The 20,122-nt window shown below is 42.9% G+C and overlaps 1 protein-coding gene across 3 annotated transcripts in view; it reads left to right on the top strand.

Annotated features, from left to right (window-relative positions):
• The first annotated feature begins 513 nt into the window (after positions 1-513).
• Positions 514-20,122, top strand: part of LOC112557454 (ETS translocation variant 1-like) — an 82,003-nt gene continuing 62,394 nt past the window's right edge. For all 3 annotated transcript variants that reach the window (XM_025227319.1, XM_025227320.1, XM_025227318.1), the window contains exons 1-3: positions 514-952; positions 10,256-10,371; positions 13,681-13,728. In XM_025227319.1, the coding sequence (XP_025083104.1) occupies positions 10,269-10,371; positions 13,681-13,728 (151 nt within the window). In that variant the 5' untranslated portion in view covers positions 514-952; positions 10,256-10,268. The remainder of the gene's footprint in view (positions 953-10,255; positions 10,372-13,680; positions 13,729-20,122) is intronic.

Raw genomic sequence — 20,122 nt, 5'->3', positions numbered from 1 at the left:
GGTGGTGTGGGTTGGAGGGAGGTGGCGGGCGGACCTCTAAATAGCCTCTTTTTTTTTTTTTTTCTTTTTCCTCTTCCTTCGTTGGACCATCCATTCCTTTTATCATTCTCACATATTTTCTGTTTGTCCGTTATTCCGTCATCCTAAACCGTCGTCTATGATGTTATAGCTAATGTTAGAAAAGAGTTTGATTGCTCGCTGGACCGCTTTTAACTGGGCTTTTTTTTTTTTTTTCTCTCTCTCTCTCAATGTAAAGTTGAAAGCAGACCTTTTCCTCTCCTTCAGCAGCCACGCGACACACCTCTCCCGAATTTGTCAATCACCCCACCGTAGCTCCGCCCACCGCGGGCCTGCCATATGGAAAAAGCGCGCGGTGTCCTTTTCGCTGCCACGCGACACCAACGCGCCCGCAGCTGGCGTTGGCTGTCAGTTAAAAACTCGACCACGCCCCCTCGCCGCGTGCAAGCCAATGAGCGACGGCGATGCTTGGATGGAAGCGGCTAGTCGGCCAAGTTGATGGCGATGGAGAAGGGATGGCGGGAGGGAGGAAAGGAGGAGGAAAGCGATGCTGTGTCTCGCGTAAAGAGAAAGCGACTCATCTCTGTGCCACTGTAAAGTTTGCGGTCCTCAACATCAGTTGGCCTTCAACGGTCTGATGGCGCGTGCGCTGTTTGTTCTGCAGACTCTTCTCTGCTCTTAGTATCCGTTGCTTTTAGACGACAAGCAAGGACTATAGACACGGGAGAGAAAAAAAAAAAGATAAAAGAAAAAGTGGAGGACTAAAATGACAGAGACAATCCTCATCTAACCCATCTCAGCTCCGAAGTGTGATTTTTTTTCCATTTTCTGGATTTGTACATTTTTCTCTCGCTCTGAGACAAGGCTTGCAGGAGGAACTGCACCTGGCGTCAAGACTCGTGTTGAGGACATCTCCACAGGTGATACCAGCCAGGTGTGTATTGCATTATCTCTTCTGGTTTCTAGCAATAATCTTAGACGAGGGCATCTCGTCGGAAACTGGCGCAATGTTTGTCATCACTAGAGCAGCCCTCGTCCTCGTCCTTCGCTCGCAGGCGTTATCACTGGGGCGGGGGAGGGTGGGCGGGACACGGAGGTCGGGGAGGCGACTGTAGCGTGGGGCTTGTCTCGGGGATAATCCAGGGTAAGGAATTCTACCCAACATTATTCCGGGTGGAGTAGCGGTGTGCTGATACCCAGCGTTTGTTGTCAGCGGATTATCAGTTGCAATGGTCCATCTAAATAAACATATTGTCGATGTCACAGCTAAAGTATATCGTAAATAAACACAAACCAAGAGGAAGAAAACAAGGTTAAAAATTGAAGAAGTGACTATTTGTTTTGATATGTATATATGTATGTATCAAATCTTATTTTTTTAAAAATCGGAAAAAGTGCCGCAGTCTGTATTTACACGTGTTTGTGATGCTCTTTGTATGTACAGCTACCATGTGCATGTGTTTGTGTGCGTGTACATGTGTGATGTAATTGAGGGAATAAGGATAGTAGTGGTAGAGAGACAGCTAGGATGCTTCTATACTCATTCTCCTCGCGTGCTTCTGTGTGTGTGTGGGCGCGCGCACAAACGCCAGAAATTATTATATATAAGGAATTAATTATATATTAATTATTTGTATTATTGTGCCCTGATTTTCATTAAACTTTCTGGGCACACATCTGTAGACCAGAGCTCTTGTTAAAGATACAGACTTGGTTTCAAACCTCCCCCATCCACCTCGTAATTGTTAAGAATAATAACAGCACAATAATTAAATCTGTTTCCGTTGATGTTGCTCCGGTCGGAAGAAAAAAAGTTTTTAATCTTTTTCCAGAATGCACTAAAGTTTATTCACTGTAAATCAATTTCCTTACAGACTAGACTTTTGTCTCCACGATTAGGGTTTCTCATTTACCCCTCGTCTGTAAACTTTACAAAGCGTCGATGACCAGTGTGATCAGCAGAGAAAGAAGATAAAACTTGTTGCAGGCAGACAGAAGTGAAGCTCACCATGTCAACGGAACTTATCTTAAAAACAGCATTCACAACAACTATTTGCAATAGGTCTTCACGTTGCTGAACAAAATATAAATTATATAATAAAATATTAATATGAAAAGGACATGGGTTGTAGGTAAGTGAAGGTCTGGTCTCGAAGATTTTTGAGGTCTGCTGGTCCTACAGGGGCTGAAGAGCTTTGTGACGGTTGGAGTTCAAATCTTTGGTATTGACAACAGGCACCAGAAGTATGGAAGTAGGAATTTTGGTAGATTAAAAATTATATTGGATTAGTTTTGATTGCGACATTAAGTAATCTTAAAATGCATTGCTTAACTGGAAAAGCCAGAAACCTGCTCCCTGATGGAGCCAACAACATCTTTTGTTTCCGGTACAATCTCGTTGACAGTTTTTCAAAATATGGAATAAGGGTGGGAGAAAAGAATCATCTTTTGCGAAACACGAACGCGCATGTTTGATCATGTGATGTTACAATCCTTTCGGCGCCTCTGGCCTACCGTCTGTCCATTTATATGTTCTCCCATCCATCTATCTAGTTAGCTACACAGGAGCCTGGTGCTTCTTAGCAGTTATCTAAAATGATTCTGTAAAGTTAGCTGACAGCTAGTGTCAGTAGTTAGTTACCGTGTGCGCCCTCGAGTACTTTGCCTTTATATGCACACAGGCCTGTCTGTCCCTTCCTAGCTGTGTGTGTGCGCGTGCGTGCGTGTATCTAATTAGGCAAAAACAAACAAACAAAGGTTTTTATACCAGTGCAGATTTTTAAAAAATGGTAACAGGTGTTATGCCGATGAAAAGGTATAGACTGGTACGTTTAATGATCACAACATCAGGGCACACAGTCACTTCAGTCACCCTCCAGCTGGGGAAGCGGATGGCCGAGAGGTTAGAGGCTGGCGTCCGAACCCAGAGGGGCGCTGGTTCGATACCCGTTTCGCGCGGTAAGCTATCCCAAAGTCGACTCAGCAGTCGGGAATGGGTATGTGACTCCACAGAAGGCTGGGGAAAGTACTGGAACCGAGTAGGATAGATGAGCATTGCTCTCACATAAAAGTGGTCTCGAGAACAGTGAGGTCTCTACCGTCTCTTTATTTCTTTTATTTTAACGATATTCCAGTGCACACAGCATGTTACATCTCAGGACACAGCACGTGCACACATGTCACAAAGTACATAGTATCTGATCAAAGCACGTCACATCAAAACAGAGTTTATCCCAGTAGATAGTGAATACTCATTGCACAACACATTCCAGTGAATTTATTCTCAGTGGCACAGAACCGTGGATAAAGTGTGTATGTGGTGACCAGAGAGAAAGTTTCTTGTGATCCATATCATGCGCTAAAATAAAAGAAAAAGAAGACGAAGCAAAAGGAGGGAAGAAGTTGAAAATAGTGATGTATCTGGTATCATCAGTATAAACAATCTTCCCCCCACTACAAGAACAACGACAGACAGACATGCAGACACGCAGACAGCTATTCTACCTAAGATACAGTTCATGATGGTAAAAATCGAAAAATTAAAAAAAGGGATCGTTAAAGCAGAGGCATCGCCCCAAGAAACAGGCTGTGTAACAGAATAGAGGCATTTAAACAAACCACAGGGAGAGAGAGAGAGGGATGTAGCAGTCTAGCAAAGCCAGAGCAGAGGTATAAAACGATGTAACAAGCAACAGCACAGACTATCATATCGCGAAAGGTGTAACAAGGTAACAAACCAGAACAAACAGGTGTAACAAGGTAACAAACAAGCGCAAACAAGTGTAACAAAGTAACAAACCAGAACAAACAGGTGTAACAAAGTAACAAACCAGACCAGACACCTGTAAGAAGGTAGCAAGCCAGAGCGAGGTAAGCATGAGATATGTAATCAGACAGAGGGGTGGGTGGCTGAGTGAGTCATTAAACATCACTAGCGTGAATGTTCTAAGGATTGTAATCCCCTGTGTATCCGCTTTCTAATCCCCCACTTAAGTCAAACCATATTTTATTTCCTCTCAGTCGGCATCAATCAGCGGTTTAAAGGCGAGGCTGAAGTGTTTGTAGCATGATGTCACCTGTGTGCTGCTGGACACCAAGAAGGGAGAACTTCTGGCCGACAGTTGTATGACTAAGGAAAAGGAACTAGAACATACATCAGAAATGTTTTCTTGGGGCATCAGAAGCAGCTGTAAAGCCATTGGTACAAACGACACCTCCACAAAATTTTTACTTTCGGTCCTTTCTTGTATTTCGGGTGGAGGTAGGTAGAGGGTAGATACATGCACCTGTCTGCGCCTAGATGGTATCTGCGGTGCGCCCTTTGTAGGCAATACCTGTGGACAACTAGCCCACACCTGTGGACAACTAGCCCACACCTGGCAGGTTTTGTGTGCAAAGGTAGCTCGAGCTCCTCTTGACCGTGTGGGCAAAGTTCTGGGAGTTGGGAGTTCTTCTGTTGATCAGGTGCTGGACCTCACCTGTCGATTATTCCTGTATCACCGTCCATCTTGGTGTCAAGATCATCTGATCATCACCTGTATTCATCAGGTGTGTCATAACCACCATTAAATTGAAACCGAAAAGATAGCCTTTCTTCTATTAAAATAATTCCCATCTTTATTTATTTGTTGTTTAGTGGTCGCAAAATCTTTGTTTAGGGTCTGAGAAATTACTAGGATCATAATTATGAACATTTAAATTAAACTAACGAGAGAATGGTTTACTCTCTAGGGCTGAGACACAACTAACACATCAGTAATCTTCGGACTACATTACAGGGTCCGTTTTTTGAAAGGTTCTCATCAATGTCCTTCTCACAATCTTTTTTACACAGCACGACGACAAATGAACTCGACGACTGACAAATCTGACAAACTGATTGTCTAACCGACAAAGTGCACAGAATGACTTTTATTGACAACCCAAAATGTAACAGAATCCCGATTTGACAAACCAGACTAATAATAAGACAAACCACGTTGACCGATCATTTGACAAATGACAATGATGGATGATCTGACAACTGCAAACCTTTGACAAACCTCACACGAGTCGACCCTCGGGTGAGACAAAGAGGTGAAGAGACAGGTGCTGAGTTTTAGGAAACTTTTGCTTCGGTTGAAGATGTGTGTGTGTGGAAAGGGATTTGGGCAGCACAAAGGTTAACGACTATCTCTCTCTCCCTCATCCCCCTCTCTCTCTTTGTGTCACCTCTGAGGTCAAGTGATGGGCATGCGCAGTGTGCTCGAGCCTGGAGGTCGTCGCCGCTGTGCTTCGTGCAAACACGCGCCGGTCGCTAATCGTTGGGCAGGCGGGCCATTAGACCCACGTGCAAACAGATTGGCAACATCGACACAGGCCCCTACACTCACGTGTGCACAGACTGGCAACAACAGCCCAGGCCAGGCTGGCGCTGGTGGTCCAGACCCTCCCTCTCCCTCCCCGCCCGTAAAAGGGATTACGCACCGTGTCGCCAGTCTCCACTACAAACCATCTTTTTATTTCATTTTTTTATTACTTTCCCTTTCCCCTCACTTTTTTTTTTTTTTTTTTTTGATTCTACGGTCACGGTTGAGCGAGTCTGTCGATCGCGGCCTGCGGTCAGTTGAATGGGGAGTTGTTATCGTGACAAATGATGAAACGTTGATAATGCAGCTTTTTCATTTTATCGGCTCGGTGTCAATTTTCTCATCACATTGATGCCAGCATTTTTTTTTTTTTTTTTTTTTTTTTTGAGCGATGGGGTGGGGGAAGGGGATTTGGAACAAAGTGTGTCGCTGTCTTAATTAGCAAAAAAATCTGATATGACGAAGAGTTGCACGCATGTCCCGTTGTCTCTCACCTGCACGAGTATAAGAGAGAGCTCACCAGGTAGGCTGGCAGAAAGGTAGACATGTAGGTAGGTACGCAGGAAGACAGACTAGTAGGTGGGTAAGTAGACAGGTAGGGTGAACAGTAGATGGGTAAACAGACAGGTAGGTATAATTATAGGCAGGTAGACAGGTAGAAAGGGGACAGTGAGTCGGGTGTATGGTGTCTATGTGTATCTTCTGGACTGTGCCAGAATGTCTACTTGTCTGTTATGTCAGTGACCTTCCTTGCACCTGTCTTATTTTCTGATGTTCGGTCAGCCGTAGTTCGGCAGCAACAAAGATTCTGACACATCAGTTGTTTGAAGTTGCGCAAGGAATCTTCTTGAAAAGACGGAATTGCGACTCAAGAGTGCGCTTAAAGGACTAGGGGGGTACAGGGGTACACACACTATTTCCCTATTGATTGTGTAAGAAATGATGCATGACTCTATTTTCTCAGACCTAGATGACTATCCCTCTTCTGTTCATGAGAGCCACATCTACAAACATAGCTTTGCACAGAAAAACATCAACAGCGTGACGTCAGGGTTGTACATGCTTGCCTTTACATTTCCGTTTCCGCCAATGGAGAACTCGGATCATAAGCTATTTAGGCTTATCTATAGACAAACAAGATCTCATGAGTGTGTCCTCATTTGTTAATGAAAGTGGTATTGTTTGTAATTATATCTATAAAACCTATTTATCATTTATTTGCCAATGTGTGTGGGCGTGTGTAGGAGAGAATCAGGTAAGATAAGGGCGAGGTAGCAAGGGGAAAGGTTTCTTCCCTCCCACGATCTCCCCTCCACCACCACAACAAAGGCTATAAAAGCAGAGAAAACTAATCACTTTGAGAAAAATCCCAATATTTGTAACCACGGTGTAATCAGCTGTAAAAGACCACAGCAATATTAAATCAATCTCCGAGAGGACATAATTTCTTGTAAATCTTCTACACGTGGGACATTTGTTTTGCTTTCTATCTGCCACATTAACACCAAAGCAGTGCACAGAGTTCCTTTCGAGGTTCTAGAATGTCCGACTTTGAAGACAAAGAAGCCATTATGAAGCCAACAGCCATTATCTACGGTTGTCCTCGTCTGGACTAATCTCCTCCTTGCCGACGGGAGGTAACTTCCTTACTGTGAATAACGACACCTCCCCCACCAAAATTTTTTTAAAAAAAATACTCAACAAAACAAACATCTAGACGTAACAAAAGTAACATCTCGCACGTGATGTCACAATCAGACGAACGCACAAAGGGATCAAAGGGCAACTGAAGTCAAGGACAGAACAAAGGGACGGCACTCTAAAGGTCATTTCGCTGGTCGCCGTGCGCTGTGGGTTTGAGAGCTGACACCAAACATTCAACCGAAACATTTTCTCCCTCCCTCGGGAAGAGGGAGGAATACTTTATTCGCTATAAGCCTCGTGAATTTAAAACAGTTTCAAATGAGCCTCGTTTTCGACAAAAAAGTTCATCAGATTCCATAGCAGACGATCTGTGTGTTGGGGGAGGGAAAGGGAGGGAAGCAGATAGGGGAGTGGGGATGTCTAGTCCCACCGACATGCCTGCGGAAAACTGTCAACTCGAGCGCAAAGAAACTTGCAGGATTTTTTGTTTTTTTGTTCTTCTTGTTTGTTTGTTTGTGTTGGTTTTTTTTTTTTTTGCTCCAGACTGACCTTGGAATTCGTGTGTCAGCCACTTCCTGTGAGGTGGGGAGGGAGGAGTGGATAGTTGGGGTTAGGAGGGAGGATTTCTAGCGGAGACAAAGATAGACTATCCCCCTACCCCCCGGATGGGTCTTTATGATGTTTTATGTAGCCTCCTTCTCGACAACCACTCCCCCTTCCGTTCTACCCTTCCTCCTCACGCCGCAAACATCGACTACAAGTTTACGTGTCAAACAAAGTGTATCTCGCCCTTCCCCGGGCTCGATCGTAGCATCACCTTCCATCTTTTTTTTATTCTTTATATTTCTTTTTTGCATGTTTTTTTAAAAAAAAATGTTCTATCGTTGCTTTTCTTCTTTCTCTCTCTATCGTCTTAGCCTCGTTCTGACTCACTATGTCACGTATTGCAAAAAAAGAACTCGAAACGATTGAGTGTGCAATTTATTTATTTCTCTGTTCTCTGGCCATACTTTATAATCCTTGACTCGCCTCGTCTCTCATTCGTCTTCTGGCTGTGCTGGGTGGTGGGTGCTGCACCATCATTAGGTAGCATCATCATTAGTAGCTGAACATTGCTACTTCCATCCCAGCGCCGGTTATTTCCACTCCCCATCCCCGGTTTGGAGTTTTCTATTCCTACTTCTTGGATCTTTAACGGATATACACTCAAACAAACACATGCAAAGGCTTTCGTTCACACATACACAAGCGAGCATTATAAAAAAAAAAAAATCGCACCGTAAAAAGTGACATAAAATTAAAACTGAAGTTATTTCTCGTGGAAATGTATTATACAACTTAATGTGAACACCAATTTTTAGCAAGTCAGCACGAAAGAATATGTAAAAAAAAAATAAATAAATAAGTCAAGCTGTCGTTGACTTAGGTGCTGATTTTCTTCTGTTCGTCCGCGTGCTGGTCTTTAAATGTACAAGCCAGTGTTGTCACATCTAGCTAGACAGCAATATGAAGGGTTAACCCTACCAAATGAAACTAGGGGTCAAACATTTGAAGACAAGGACTTGAAGATACGCAGTTCGGGTTCCTTTCAGGGATCTTCACCTGCTTTTATATTATCAGACATACTGGGGCATTACGAATTACAGACCAAGCACTTTAAGTCCATCCTTGAGTTTTGATTCCAATACCCAGGTACGAATTTGAAGTACTTTCACAAAATTTATAAAAAAATAAATATGACTGAAAGATAAATCAAAATTATAATTTAAGTTCAAAATAAGGAGAAATAAACCATTCCTACATTTTTTCATTGTGAAAAAACCAAAACCAAAGGAAATTAAGTATATCAAATAGTAAGAAACTGTCGCAAAGTAAGCTTGCAAATGTGATTAATTCGCTTGAAGGAAAATCTTCATGCTGGAGTGCTTTACGCGAAGGAGAATTTGTTCATGGAAGTGTTTACACGGAAGCGAGAGTGCGAGCGCGGTTGTCAGTGTGTGGGTCTGTCGGTGTGTTTGTTCACGAGTGAACTTTGACTGGGGCTGGGGACGAATGATCCCACATCCATAGACTGACGCCGCAACAGCCCTCGGTCAGCTGACCCCACAACGCCAAAGTGTTCTGACCTGCTCACGTCGAGAGCATGCCCCCGGTGTTACTCTCGTTACTTCTATAGGCGCGTGACGCACGTGTAGGGAGCTGTGCATGCGCTCACGCACACGACAGCGTGCACGGTGCCCCCACGCTGGGGTCTACAGAAAAACGGGAGGTTTGAGACTTGGCACTTTTGTTAGCTCTTGCAACTAAAACCTGCCTGAAAGGGAGCGATTCTCACGACACTGAGTCTCTCTCGTCAGCCTACAACTGTTCAGGTGCCAATAATTTGCACCTCCCCTCTCCTCCCTCCAAAAAAATACCCCACAGAAACAAAGCAAAAACACAACACCAAACTAAAACAAAACAAAGAAAAACAAGGATAAAACTCATTGGATATGTTCAAGAAAATGGTATTTAACAATGCAAACATAAACGTTCAACCAACCGTCCATGTCACCTCATTTATTAACCCACACCGCATTCTTCTTTTTCTGGCTTCATCCCTACACCTGTCATCAGGTTATAGACCTCAATATTACATCTACGTGTGTTTGTGTGTCTGTGTGTGTGAGAGAGAGAGAGGTAAGGAGAAAGACGGACAATTGAAGGAAGTATTCATGTTGTCTCAGGTAAATCATCTTGTCTCCGCAGTTATCAAGCAAAGTCCAGACTCCACAAATGTTGCTGTACCCCTGGGGCTGTAGATACAATTCAGTGGTAAAGAAGCCCTGGGGTAAAGTAGCATAAAGAAATATCGGTTGAGTCTGGACAATGCAACATAACTATGGCGAGAAGACCTTTTTTTCCTCGATTTCCTAATTTTGATCATGGGTAAAAACTTACCATGGCTTCATGAAGACGGCCCCCGCACGCTAAGGCTACACTAAACGAGCTAAGGCTATACTCAGCAAGCTAAGGCTACAATAAACAAGCTAAGGCTATACTCAGCAAGCTAAGGCTACAATAAACAAGCAGTTTAAGTATAACAACACAGGCCACAGCGAGCTCGCACTTGTCTTAATCAGTCAAGGGTAGAGAAGTCGTGGTGAGCTTACGATTAGTTTCAGCCACACATTTGTTTTCGATGTTCTTCTGTTACTGTAATGGAGTTGCCGTTTATTTTCAACTTCCGGGAATGTTGTGTGCAGACCGGAAGTGCTCATGAAGGACAAGACAGAGGAGGCAGGTAACTCTCCTCCACCAGTCATGGCAGACGTCCGGAAGAGGAAGCGACCTGATACAGAGCTGATACATGACTCAGAAGGTACGTGTCACACTTGGTCACACTTGGTCACACTTGGTCTTCTACTGTTTCTTACAGGCTGCATTTCAATGTCAAAGACTCCACGTGACTGTTTTTCTAGGAATTAGTGAAATACTTTAATAAATAATAGTACAAAGTGAGATTTAGGATTGGACCACAAAAAGTTGGGGTAGATGTTTGCAGTTGCTAATACGATTTCCAAAACTAATATCGCTTGAAAGGTAAAGAATAGCTTATGAAGCCGTCTGGTCATAAAACAACATGTAATACATCACCTGCTCGACATCACACGTGCAGTTGTGGCTTCACATTATCCCAATTTTCACTTAAAATAATAATAAAAAAAATGTTACAAATTTGAAAAATCTGTTCAGAAAAATTACTTTTTCTCAAAAGTACTGACATCTATATTAAAACCAAAGAAAAAGAAGGAGCAGAAAAAGTGGGACTTGCCAATTTATTGCTGGAACATTTACAGCTGTTAAAATGTGATATGTCTGATGCACAATTTTTTTTCTTTATGCCGCAAAAATGTCCGAATCGATGGAGGCTTGATCGTCTGGCTACTTCAGCGTGCCGGCCTCACTTCCGCTAAGATTAAAGCTAACCTGATAAGGCTGTCATGCTGTTCTTTGACGCACAGACCACAGATGCACGTGCACGTATTTACCTTGGCGCGCGCACGCACACACACAGAGAAGGAAAGAGAAAAATTGCCGCCAGTACACATTCACACACAGGATTAGAAGGCTACACGCAAGGTCAGCGAGGAATGATGATGACAATAGTAACATCAGGTCATCTGGAGTCCTGTCCCATTGGCCCCTCACGGCCCCTCGCGGCCCCTCCTTTGTCTTGTTGCCTGAGCCGCGCTGAAAGGTCTGGCAAGTGCATTTAAAAGAGATTTTTAGTGCTTCCTTGCTTTGGTTTTTTCTTTCTTTCCTTTTTCTTTTCAAAATCCCCCAAGATTTCGAGGCTCTTTAGCGTTCAAGGATTTTCGGATGCGCCCACATTCGCGTCTGATCAAAATGGTGGTTTGCGAGGGCTTATGGACTTCCGGTTTCGATGCTGGAAAAAAAGGAGAAAAACAAGTATCTAATTTAATCATTCTGCTATAGCTCCTAGCATAAGCCATGGCTTGGAATCTCTTCTTTGTTACTTTCTTTCTCTCTCTCTGTTTCCTGACCTTTTCCTTTTGTCTTGATGGTGACATCATAAGTCACAGACTTTGAATATGTGTTGGTAATGAATGTCAGAGTCGAAGTTAAGCCTTGGATTAAATACAGGGTGTCATAAAAAAAGCTAGAGGACTTCGGGTTTAGGTTTCGATTCTCAGTTAGAACTACCTCCCTATTTCGACCGAAAGTCATCCGAATGCACTGTTGTCCAGGTAAGAGATTTCTTTCGATTTGTCGGAAGTTTATTTCGGATCATGTTCAGCAATCGTCTGGCTTGTTTGACATCCACCTGAGACTTTTTTATGAACAGGTCAGAACTGATTTGTGTGTGTGTGGTTTAAATGAGGACATGTTGAGGAAGGGATTGGTGTTTCTATTTTTATCTGACATTCTTGAGAAGACATGGGCAGCCTGTAGGCTAGTCCCCCATTCATTTGTTGTTAAAAAGCTTATACAGAAGCTGAAGAGACACATTTGGCTCATTGCACATAATGTTTTCATGGATTTCTGCAGTTGAGCCTTTTCTTAATTATAAAGACTTTGTTTTGTTCAATGTAAGTAACTTGCTTTCAGTAAACTTCATCCCTGCTTCCAATCCAACCTTTTTTTGTTTAATCAGACAGTTGCCAGCAGCGTTTGAAGATGCTTCATCCTCGTAACAAATGATGAACATTGTCTCCACTGTGCGATTAAAAATCTTCCTTACTGTATTTCTTTTTTAATTACCGAACTGCGGTCAGAACAAGATTCTTGAAAGCTGAGTGATTAATCTCATTCCATTCCCCTACACACAAACCTCAAGTCCTGATGACATCACGAGTGTACACGAGCAGCTCATGTCAAGGCCGCGGCCAATGGAACAGTTAGGTGGCCATGGCGATGGTTGTAGGTTGTGCTGGATGGTCACTCTCTCAGGTATCCACTCAGATTAGGGAAATATGGCATGGAACTCAGCCTAGTCATTTGAAAGTTATGGGGTGGAGGACATTAACACGGATAAATCATGAAGCTGGATCCCACCGAGGACAATCTGCTTTGTTTTTACCTTCTCGCCAACCTCGCCCTCCCCCAACCTCCCCCACGCTCGATCTCTCTGGGTGTCTGTAACTCCGAAACAATGAGGCGAGCAAACAAATCTTTATTCCACTTCTGGCCAAAATTCCTCAATGCTCCCCCTCAGCCCTCCCTGAACAGTCATAGGACATCTTCTAGATCGCCGCCTTGCGATTGACAAATCTGTGCGCGCGGCGGGAGCTCCAGAGCGCATGCGGCGTTTTTCAATTTGCGCGTGCTGCATTTTGCATGAGTGTGAATAATTCATGGGCCACAATTACTAGCAGCCAGGGTCGCCACGACGCGTCCCCGGGCCTGGGCTCGCCGAGTCAAATGAGCAGTCAGTTCGATTTGCCTTTGATCGCTGCATCCCTTGATCGGCTTTAGCTCCTTTTTTTTTTTCTTTTTTTTTTTTCTTTTTTTTAAGGTTTGCATCGAGAGTTGCCTTCTCATGATGGTACCTTGAGCTTTCATTTGTTGTGGTTGATTTGGGTCTCCTATTTCGGGAAGGGCTGGCGCTTTGTTTAAACTTTTGCGTGAAGTAGAAAAATAGATTGTCTACCATTATACTTTGTCTCTCTTTCTCTCTCTCTCCCCCACCATTTCCTGGTCTCACTTTTCACTTTCTCATATTTCTTGGGCTGTCACCCGTCCTTTTCCCAACTCATCTCCCCCCACTCCCTTCCTGAATAGCAAACCTTCGAGTTCAAAGGTTACTTTTGTTTTAGTAATAGCGGTGGTATTAAATTACTTCATCATTAAAATAAATTCATGTGAAATAAAGCTAATATATATTCTTTGTCATACAATTTGTTTATTGCTAGAACAACATTAATGTTTACAGAAATAAGAACAGCAATATAATCAAATTTAATTGATTTATTGTTGCGATTTCGAATTATTGGGAAATAGGATAGCCGTCGCTTTTGTTCCTGGGAAGTGGTAAAAGAGATTAAAGATGTGGAGTAAGAGACGGAACAAAAGAAGAAGACATGATAATTCATTGATGAAAGTATACTTTTATTAAAAACTTGACTCTCCATTATCCTTCATTAATGTAAAGTCTTTCTTTTTGCAGAACTTTTTCAAGACCTCAGTCAGATGCAGGACACGTGGCTGGCAGAAGGTAAGAACAGATTTTATCAGAAAGTCATCAATACAGAAAACTTGATATTTTAGCTAATTCAGATGACATTGGGGAATGCTGCAAAAAGAAAGAAAAAATACTTTGTTTACACTTAATTTGCTCAAAAGTGTACGGGTGCATGAGTACTACACAGGGTGCGCTATTTGAGTGCAAAAGCACTTGATGCAAGGACACGTGTCATAGAAACTAGCTGTACGTGTTCACAAACAAAAGTACAAAAGCATGATAGATATAGGGGAAATTATTAAAAAAATTAAAGCATAACGGAATCAAGTGTGTGAAGAATGTACAGGATGAGGTGGTCACAAGCACTACACAGAGACAAAGACACATCATGGGAACACATCGGAGTGTACAAAGATGGTAGCAGCAGAGTAGAATGGTTTTGTACTGATTTGTTTTGCCCTTATAATCTTGAAAACTTGCTTTGCTGTCTCTGGTGCCAAGAATGCATCACGTGACACAACACATGCATCTTGACACAATACTGTTTGCAGCCATGCACATGACCGATTGGAGATTGTAGTCAAAGAATTGGACACTGATTTTTTTTAAAGAAATGATTGCTTGTTCCCTGTGTAAAGAGAAATTTCCATTAGATGACATCTCGGTTTCTTAAAACATTCAGACGATCATCATCGTCTACAACAGCCAACCCTGTCGTCGTCAACGTCCATGTTTATTATCATAGCCACAAGGTATTTCGCGGGTCAAGATGAGGTCGTGGAGCTGTGTCAGCCTCTAAACTCAGAAGAAGCCAAGTACCTGCTGTAGCCTTGCTGTGGGAAAGGTGTCTTCATGACAAGGGCACAGCACTCCGACACATTCACCCTTTCTCTGTCGCCAAGGAGAGTGGTTGGAAGGAATTATCTGCGGCCTCTAACAACCCGAGATCACGAGGGCCCGCCGGAAGGTCAATAGCGAAGGCAATGAGGTGGCGGCATGAGAAATGAAGCTGCGCGAGATGCTGACGATGGCTGATGCCGAAGTCCGTCCGCATCGTCTCGTGGCAGGCATGCACGCGCTGCCCCTAAACTGCGAGCATCGACAAAAAAGGGGAGGCGCAGGGTTGATCGGGTGGAAGACGCTTGCAAACGCGGGTACTTTTACGGCTGGTGGCGCGCGATAGGTATGGCATCACGTGACGCGATGTTCAGCGCTGTGGCGCAAGACACAATCGTGACGCAATAACGGGGATGTGCCGTTAGTTGTAACGACCGAGTGGGGCGGGGGAGAGGGGAGGGGAGAGAACAGCATGGGTGAACACCGGCATGAAGGTGAGCTTGCTGTGGAAGGTCTTGTGGTCTGAGTTGTTGCCTGCGGTTGTTGGGTTCTCGGGTAGAGAGCTGACGTCCTCCATGACTCAAGGAAAGTCAGGAGGGAGGACTGCAGGGCCACCAACACCAGGGAGGAAGCGATGGGAGTGTTTGTGTGTGTTGGGGGGGAAGCTGTGCTTGTCGTTTGGTTGAGACAGTCTCGCTGATGTTTGCCCTCGATGCAAACTGCGATTCTCAGTCCGTCAAATGATGGTTTTTGAAACTTCTGTTGTCTTTTGTTATGATTTCTTAGATAAAACACACATACAAACACATACCTCCACACATACATACACATGGTATCATAGCCTGTATGTGTGCAACGGAAGACGCATGCACACACACACATATTGTGCATTGAAGATGTTAAAGAACGAGAGGCTCATCCTCGAAATACAGCCTCGAAATGTCTTTAAGGCGACCTAGCGACTGGGAACCAAGCGAGCATCTTTAGCTGTTTAAAAAAAAAAAAAAAAACAAAAAAAAAAAAAACCAAACAAACAAACAAACAAACAAACAACAACAACAAGACTAGAGAAACTTCTACGATTACCATCTGCTTGAAGCAATATGTCCTGAAAAACATTGCATATATTTTTCCAAAGGCAATCGCTTAATACGATGAAAAACAAGGTCTGTGATATGCAAAATCAGATTCCAAACACGCAAAGAAACCAAAGAACGGAAATGAACGATGGAAACAAAAATATAGAGATATAGAGAAAGTAGATGTGAAATTACATTCAGCGGAATGAGAGAACCGTTGGGATGGAGGGAGTAACGAGGGGAATGTTCCCCCTCCCTCCATGCTGGTGTGCATGCTCGCATCTTGTGAAAGCATCCTGCCTGTTGTGCGCTGCCACTCCAAGCTGTGACCGGGTGCTGTACCCAGCCTCCTTCTCGCCAGCCGCTGGTGTTGTCAGGACAACGTGCCGCCAATTATTGTCCGCCACAGCTTTTGAGCAGCTGACAGCAGGACTGGCGCTGATTTCCTTCTTCTTGTTGTTTTTTCCTTCAATACATTTGTATAGCTTTTCTTTCTCTTTCTCCTCTCTTTCATCTTCATCTTCTCCATTCTTCTCTCTCCTCTCTTGCTTCTTATTTCTCCCTATTCTTCACTCTTCTTCCGCGGGTGCCACCTCTCATGTCATTTTTATTCTAAGTTCTCAATTTATGGTCTATCTCTCACGTCTGTGTTATGTTTATCTTTCAATCTCTGTTTATATCCTTCATTATGTAGTCTTCGTTTCTCTTTTAACTCTTTTACGTAAACACACGGTGTTCGATCATGTTTATGATACTTGTATCCCGTATGTAATGTATTACAGTTATTACAAGAGTCTCCCCTGGCTCAGCCCGGTTTCTCCCTAATCAGGTACAGTACTACAAACACAGCAATATGAGGAAAGAAACAGATCTGGCGAGAATAAAGAGCTGGTACAATGAGGATTCCTGTTCACCGAAGTGACTGCATGCGGAGTTTAAATGGGTCCGGCGTAGGGTTCATCTTTTATTTCAAGCTCTTGATCAAAGAAGTGGGCTTCGCTTAAGAATGGGCAGGACACGCGCGAGCGGCCCTTCTCCCTGGACCCTCCTCTGATTCATTCTGTTAAGAGCTATGATGAAGACGGTTTACCTGCTATACCACATCAACATTACCGAAATAATTTGATTTTGTTTTTACCAAAGAGTTCTAGTTAGTTCCTGTGCTACGTCCTCATTTTGGAAAGTGGACTAAAAACTTCTATAATTAATATTTCATACCAAGCAGGCAAGAAAGTAAACACAAACACATATTCAAATACAAAAATATATGCAAAACATAAACATATATACAAAACATAAACAAAACAAAACAAAAGCAAAACACAAATACAAAACAAATATAACAACCTCAACAAAAGCAAACACCAATACAAAAACAAACACTAAACAGAATAAACAAAAGCAAAACAACAAAACAAGAACAAACAGCATAACAAAGTTCTAACTAATGGCAAAACACCAGCCACAAAAACAAACAAACAATTGCAAAAAGAAGCAACACATAATCAAAACAAACATAAGAAATTCATCAGATGCAACGCAATACAAAAACAACTACAAAATTCACAAAAAGCAAAACGCAATACAAAAAAACATACAAATCACAGAAGAAATACAAACAAACAAACACAAACAACAATTTAACAACAACAACACAGCAAACACAATACAAAAACAAATCCATCTAAATTTAAAACAAAACAAAACATAATACAAACAAAATAATAAACAATCAAAACAAAAACAAACCAAAAACCAATTCGCGTTTGTCAACATTATCTACCCCAATACCCAGTTTCCACCCACCTCCACCCAAAGACATATTTTCAATGTCACGCAGCGTGGCAAGCTTCGTGACCATCACTGTGACCACATCTGTCGACTATATACCGTGACTACACGCGTTTTGTGTCGAACTTCGCGCTATCCGTTAACTGAAGCCCAGATCTCACCACTCTACCCTGCCGAAATTGTAATGAGCGTCATTCATGAAATCGTGGAGGCCGCTGGATCGGGCAGGAGAGCTCGCCATCAATAATATGTAGGACGGTCCTGCATCGGCTTATTGGATGATACAAACACGGGCACGTGGTCTGCAGAGACAATCCTCTGTGCACGTTACGTTGCAGGAGAAGACTGCAATGCCCCCGGTACTGACATGACTGGACTTGTTTGTGTGGACAGGCCTAAGCTGGGTGGTCCAGGTAAGACTATCTCGCATAGAAGTGCTGGTTCTGGTCTTGTTTCGGAAACTTATTTCGATTCCGCAGCTGACAGTTTTCTCGACCAACATTGACTAACCGTACGAAAGGGAATGCCGTGAGTGTCTATTCCTTCTTGAGTTATGTAAAAACTGTGAGAAAAAAGGTAAATAGTAACCTCTAGAATATAATCAAAGCACTAGAAGGACTGAATGAGAACGTACATTATCGTCCGCTTGAAACAAAGTAGAGTGTGAGGAGGGTGTGGTATACGGACGGACAAGTCTACAATTCGTGTAGGTGGTAGCGGAGTGGCGTGCGGCAATATATCATCTCACTAAATAAAGCCAAGTGTTCTATATGTGTATTGGAGGATATAGAGTATATAAAGCTCGGTAAGCTTTGCTAGGCTACTAGTAAAAAATTTTGGATTAAAAAATCAGAGTCGTTCTACACTGACTTTACATCGAAAACCTAGTCTTTGTGAAATTGATAGTTTCATTAGTCACATTCTATAATTTGTAAACTCTCCGTAAGCTTAAGCTACTTCGTCTACCTTTCATAAAATGGGGATATGTGATACTCGACTTTGTCCTCTCTCAATAGCAAGCAGTTTTCGCATTGTCATCAAAGCGAAAGCCATTACATGAAATTTGAACTACCTTATACTCAACATAAGTTTAGATGCTGGTTGGGACATAATCCTAAAGCTCGTCCGGTATCACCACAACCCCTTCCCGCTAGACCCGAGCCTTCCTCCCCTAATCTTCTCAGAACGGTGCGGGATTACATTCGCATCCTGGCCAATGAACGGGAGAGGTGATGATTGTGACTCAGTACAACTCATGGCCGCGGGTTGGTTTGCACCCTCCTCCACACTCGCCTATCTTCTCCAGGATATGCGCATCGGAAAAAAGTGACGTTGATACTGGGAAGCTTGCATCTGTTCTGTCAGTATGCTTGCGATCCCTCTACCACGCCATCTTTGTTACCTTTCACGCAGGGCCCGCTAGTTACCTTCCGTCGCCTGCACGAGAGCTCGTCTTGAGGGATGCATTCCGACCCGCGAGAACACAGCTCCGGACCGTAGCCAAGATAGTGGGCTGGAAACGAGTGAGTTCGCTCTAACACCGTGATAAGGCTTCAAGCCATTGAACGTAACGGTCCTCGCCTACCGTGTTTGTGAGGGGCTTGAAATGGCGAATGCACATTTGCGCCACGGTAATATTAGCCTCAACTCACATTCTCGACGCCCAACAGGAGAAGATTTTTTTTTCAAAACAGAAGCAAAAATATAATCCGTTACTACACGAACGGCGATCTGTAAGATACTAAGGAGATGAATGGTCCAGCTGCGCTGACGTACATCAGTTGAATGAGAAGCAGATTCTATTAAGTCATCGTAACGTTGTGATGTCTTGCCCGCAACAACACACATGTCTGCAGCCATCCATTACGGCGGAGGAGAAACCTGAACACACAAAGCTCTTCATAATTGTCCTTAAATTATATATCCTACAGAGAAGGAAACCGCCACTTAGAGGAGTTTTATTTACCGATTTAACAACATGCCTTGCCTGATGAAAAAAAAAAGAAAATGAAAAGAAAAAAAAAATCGAAAGTATAGAAAGAGAAAAACGATTGTAACTTAGCAGCTAATCACGTGCCATCCTCTCTCTGTAGTGAAGAGATGAGATGAGAAAGGGAGAGAGAGACGTCAGTGCTTCCAGGTCAGTGTAAGCTAATTTCCACAAAACCTCTGAAACAAAACTATTCATCCCTGTGCACCTAGTGATTATATGTAAGAAGCGGAGGAAAGCCTTCACATTTCTGAGCTCAAGAAATTACCCCATTAATACGAACAAGTCTTTGAAATCATTTGTGCAAAAACAATAACACAAAAAACAAAAACAAAAAAAAACAACATCAGAAATTTACAGAAGTTGCTAACTCACACAAAGATCAAAAAGCTGATACATCAGTGGATACTTTAAAAGACCCTAATGCAATCACGGTGTGTGAACATCGCAACAATTATCAAGAAACATTAACTACAAAAACAGCACAAAAACAAAAAAACCCGAAATTTATACCGTTACAGCATTTTAGCAGTTTTGACAAGCCATCTATTTACGAAAAAGAGCTCCCCACACCTGCCCTCCGGATGTTTAATCTAAACAGTATTTTAGTTTAGCTAATAAAATTCGGCTTATACGGAACGTTATATAAACACTTTTCGTAATTGGAACACTGTACCTCAATTATTCTGATGTGAAGTAAAGTAAGAATTTAAGATCTGCATCACCCTCA

The sequence above is a fragment of the Pomacea canaliculata genome, linkage group LG2 (assembly GCF_003073045.1).
Source record: "Pomacea canaliculata isolate SZHN2017 linkage group LG2, ASM307304v1, whole genome shotgun sequence".
Taxonomy (NCBI): Eukaryota; Metazoa; Mollusca; class Gastropoda; order Architaenioglossa; family Ampullariidae; genus Pomacea; species Pomacea canaliculata.
This window is presented reverse-complemented; position numbering and strand designations above follow the sequence as displayed.